This window comes from Cyprinodon variegatus, unplaced genomic scaffold (assembly GCF_000732505.1).
Source record: "Cyprinodon variegatus isolate N-32 unplaced genomic scaffold, C_variegatus-1.0 Scaffold154, whole genome shotgun sequence".
Classification (NCBI taxonomy): Eukaryota; Metazoa; Chordata; class Actinopteri; order Cyprinodontiformes; family Cyprinodontidae; genus Cyprinodon; species Cyprinodon variegatus.
Genome location: NW_015150607.1, coordinates 874,554 through 879,624, shown reverse-complemented (window position 1 = coordinate 879,624; position 5,071 = coordinate 874,554). Strand labels below are relative to the sequence as shown.

Sequence of the window (5,071 nt, the reverse complement as noted above, 5' to 3'; positions counted from 1 at the left end):
TGTGAAAAGCTCTAGATGATTAAAAAAAAAAAAAAAGAATAGCAAACCATGGAGAGTAAAGGATGTGACAGGTCACTCACCAAAAAGTCACTGTGCATCTTGAGGCTGATTGTTTAAACCAGGGACCTCTGAGAACAGCTTTTGGATAGAGACTGCTGCTGTTTTTCAGAACAAACATGAAATGACCTGCAGTAACAGATACCTTCATTAATATCCTTTATTTACTGAACTACATAAAATTAATATTTTTGACAGAATAAATGATTTCAAACTACACAGTTTGTTTACAAATAACTTTGTTCACACCTCGAATTCATCCATTTTAATGCATTTGCCTGACTGATCCGCTTTCTACCCTCCCCTTAGTGTTCATATCAAAGTTGCCATGGTGACAGCACATCCTTAGTTGTATCTATGGATGCTCATAAAAATCTTAGACTCTTCATAAAAAATCTTTGTTTAATCCCACTATTCCTTGATTTGAGAATGAGATAATATATAAACATCAGCTGAATGTGCTGTGGGTATCACTGCACATGGTTGTGAAAACTCCCTTCAAAGCTGAGCACTATTTGCATTTCGGGAGGGCTTCCAATTTTTCCATAAATTGTTTAGATTACTGGCGCCACTGCTGTATTTCAATGCAAATATATATATATATAATTTTTTTTAACTGTTATAAGCTGCCACTTCTTACTGGTTATAACTGCTTGCTGTTTTGCAGGCTAGTGCTAAACTAGTATGCATTAATAAATGGGGACCTGGCTTCAAACTCTTGCTTTCCTAACGTTTAATGATGATTATCAACAATTTTTCTATAGTATATAACTATAGGCTTTTAAGTCCCAGCCTATGGAGAACCTTTTTTCCCCTGATTGCTCTGAAAGCCAGCTATGCTATTTTTTAACATCCTCTTGTAGCCTGCAAAATAAGTGTGGAACTGGCTTTAAACTGCTGTTTTCCAAATATCCTGTAAAACTTTGCTTTTCTGTAATGTTATTTTAAAATTGTTAGCAACAGCCATGGGTGAGCCAGTTTTAAAAGTCTTGTTTCTAACTGGCTGTAAAAGTGAGCTGTGCTACAGTGCTAATATCAGAATATTTTATCTGTTGCTTAAACCACAACATTGTGAAAACTTAGTAATTTTCTGTAGTTTTTTGTTTGTATGAAAATAATTAAGCAGCAGAAGATAGCTATAGAACATGATACTTTTTTTACAGTATATTCTAAAAAATATATTTATATTCGAAGTGTTAAATAAATACTGTATCTTATGTTGTCTGCAGGCTCCACAAAAAATAAAAATCTCCAACAGATTGCTTTAACATGACTAAAACAACAGATGTTGCTTGTTTGCTTTAACAGGACTTGTTAAGCTGTCGTCTCTGTTTAGGAAAGAAGCAGGAAGATGTAATGAAGCCAAATAAATAGATGAAATATTGTGATGAATGAAGGAGATATACTTTGCAGAGATTTATTGTTTGACTATTTAAAAAAAGGAAAAAAACAACAATTTTACCTAACAAAATACTATTTTCAGATGTAGATTTTAAATAATGTATCTTTCTAGTATATCTGGTCGGGATGCCATGCACTTGGTACAATTTCTCTTTATTTGTAGCATGTGTCATACGTGTGGATGTTCTCGTTGTTTTCTCTACCGTTAGTGTCGTTAGTGGTGTGGTCCAGTAGTGGTGGGTGATCATAGTAGTCTGGTGGTACATTGTCAGATGAGCCTCTGATCCAGTCAAAACCATCTCCAGGAGTGAGCTCATACCAGCCGCATGAACCGTTTTCAAAGTTACATTCAGAGGCTGAAATGGAAGAAAACCAAATAACTGCAGAGATATTGTCCCTCTGGATAGCTTAAAATACAGTTTTTACCTGATCTGACTTAATTTGATTCATTTGCTGTTTCTCTGAAGATTGACATTGTTAGTTGGTATGTTATAAACTGAATCAGCTGGACCTAATTGTTTAGGAGGTGACGTTTTATTCACTAACTGTTTGCTAATGAAGTGTTCAAAGTAAACTTTGCAGAATTTTCTCGTCTTTGTGATGAAGTTGTTGGCTTGAACAAAGCTTCAGTCTAAACTAATCAGAGGAGGAAAGAAACCAATAATAACCACAGGTCTCTGTAGCTGAGTACAGATTGGTGCTTTGTAATAATCTGCACCTATTCTGTAACTGAATAAACTTTATTACATTTGCACATGCCGTGCACACAAAAAATGCACAACATTGTAGATGTGGCCAGCAAATAAAGAAAGTAAAATGTAATATAAGTGAATGGTTGCCATCATGTTTACACTGTATTTTAACTTACAATAAAAACAGAAGATGTGGTTAATAAAAAGAGAAATCAGTTGATTTTTAACTCACATCTTCTACTCTGAAAAGCTTTCATTTGGCTGCATCTGCAGTACTTTGAAATCTGAAACCCTTAGCAGGCGTAGAGCTGATAAAGTAGTTTTATAATTTAATATGTGGCTGATTGAAGAACACTTATAAATCTAATCAGTTTGTAACCTGTACTGAACAGCATGAAGGACTCCTCTAGTTCAAAAAGTAAAGGTACAGCAACAGATACAGTTGGACATAGAGACAACAATCAGCACTTGAGGAAGATACAGTCTTTTCTGTCCTTAACAGCATTTTCTTTAAAAAAAAAAAAAAATCAATTTCTTGACTGCAGCGGCAGAAAGACTGCTGAAACATTTCAATCCAATACAAACTAATATCAGAACATGCCAGCTTTTTTAATAGATGATACATCTAAAATCATCTCTCAGTGGGACTAAAATGGGATTTTTTTTCCTGGTGCAGCTTCGTAAAGTGGTTCTTACGGCAGCTGGCTTCATCCTCTCCATTGGGACAGTGTGTTGTGAAGTCACACACTTTGCTCTCCTCGATACACTCCCCTCCATCACAGGCAAACCATGAGGGAGGGCACAGAGGAGGACTGGGGATGCTGCCCTCTGCCAAACAGAAAATGAAAATGAGACATTAATAAGATTAAAGGAGCCCTAGTATATCTGCAGTGGAGGCTGTTTCATAACACAAAGAGATATCCGTGATCAGATTAATTTGAATCAACTATATAATAAAAATATCTTCATGGAAAGAACCAGGTGGATAGAACAAATTAAGTTAGTGATGCCCATGGTGCATTTGGTTAAACTCTGCAGAAATATTCCAGCCTTTGATCCATAGTACAGCTAAGACTCAATATTTTTAATTTACTCAGAGGCAAACTATAAAGATCAATGGAAAGCCATCAGAAGTACTGCCTCGTTTTTTTGTTTTTTTTAAATAGCTATTAGCTGGCTTCTGATGTTAATCATTTAATTGCCATTTTAAGTCTCTTCTTAAGACCCATCTTCTTTCTTTGGCTTTTGGCATCTAAGAGGTTTCAATTTTTTTATTGTGTCTGAATATTAATATGTATTTATTTTTAATAATTTCTATTTTATAATTGCATTGTATATTTTGATTGTGTACAGCACTGTGGTCGGTGTATAAAACGCTTTATAATAAAGATGGTATGGTATGGTATGGTATGGTATGGTATGGTATGGTATGGTATGGTATGGTATGGTATGGTATGGTATGGTATGGTATGGTATGGTACTTTCAGATTCTATTGTAATTAACATTTTTTAAGGACTAATTTAAGCTGTAAAATGGCAACTGCAAAAAAGAAAAGCAAGGAATTATAAAATAAAAAACTATTTGACTGATGCAGCTTACATTTGTACAATACAACCTGACTTGCATACTATTATCAAGTCCTGAAAGTCACATGCAAGTAGATGTCTATTTCAAGAGACAGAATGCTATAATCAAAACAATTTCTGGTAAATGTTCCAATAATTTAGGGAGCACAATACCCAGGGAGGGCTTGGTAAAATTGCAGCAGGATCATTGTAGAAATTAACGAGATAAATGACCAATTTTTTATAAGTAATCAAAAACATATGTCATGGGTAATGTTGATATTATTTACTAAGTAAAATCAAAGCAAAAACTTAGTAGTTTTGTAATTTTAAGGAGGCTGTATTTTCAATTTCAATAAAGTTTAACTGCATGTGACATTCAACATTGTGTCATTGTTCACTGGGCATTTTTTTGTTCAACTGTGAAACCGAATGGTTAGAGAGGGCACAAACCTTTTCCTTTCAATCAAAAGTGGGGCCCACTAAGAAATATTGATAATTGGCATGAATTATAAGCATTATCTGAACAGGACAAATGAAAAGAGCTGTTGGTAAGGCTGAGCTAGAGATGATATTGCACTATGTCCACAGGAATAAAAATGTCATCTGAATGTTGGTAGAAATATCACTCCGATTGCCTGAAAGAAGACTAAACCTGGTTTCTAATTGATGAAATGAAAATTATCTCCTTAAACACAAGAAATTAACCTCATAATGCCTCCTTGAACACATTGATGAGTACGTCCTTTACTACCTGTTAAACAGGGCTCCCAGTTTAGAGGAAGCAGGTATGTTGAGAATTTTGGTTTAAAAGAAATATGTCCTTGTTTTGAATGCATTTCCCAGGACACACAGATTGGTGCACTAGGTCAAATAGATCAGACATAGTGGGACTACCCAGCATTTTTGCAAAAACATGCACAGGTTAGGGTAAGAAAAACTATATAATTTAAATGAGATTTTTCACAGTTTTTAATCATCCCAAAATTAATGTTCTAATGAGTCACCCAGAACAGAGTACCACAAATAAACATTTATCAGTGATCACATACATAAAAAAAAAAACTATCTATCAAACTATCTTATTGAAATAATTAAAAAATATATTTCAAATAAAATCTGCCAGACCGAACGTAAAATGCAGCTGCTGCATTTTCAGACACAAAAATAGTAACCAAGAAACATAGAAAAAATAATTGGAATAATATTATTTTTAGGCAGTTCCAAATAGCCACGTCTAATCTATTAACAGTGATATATGGGAAAGAATGAGTAAAGAAGAAGCTGGCCCAAAATGAAACCAAAAAATAGGATGAGCCGCCATTCTTTCAAATATTCATAACAACAGGAAGTTA

The 5,071-nt window shown here is 34.3% G+C and overlaps 1 protein-coding gene across 1 annotated transcript in view; it reads right to left on the bottom strand.

Annotated features, from left to right (window-relative positions):
* Positions 1–5,071, bottom strand: part of malrd1 (MAM and LDL receptor class A domain containing 1) — a 66,738-nt gene that overhangs the window by 56,576 nt on the left and 5,091 nt on the right. The window contains exons 5-7 of the mRNA XM_015377454.1: positions 2,847–2,978; positions 1,662–1,814; positions 81–186 (exon numbers count right to left, since the gene is read on the bottom strand). Of these exons, the coding sequence (XP_015232940.1) occupies positions 81–186; positions 1,662–1,814; positions 2,847–2,978 (391 nt within the window). The remainder of the gene's footprint in view (positions 1–80; positions 187–1,661; positions 1,815–2,846; positions 2,979–5,071) is intronic.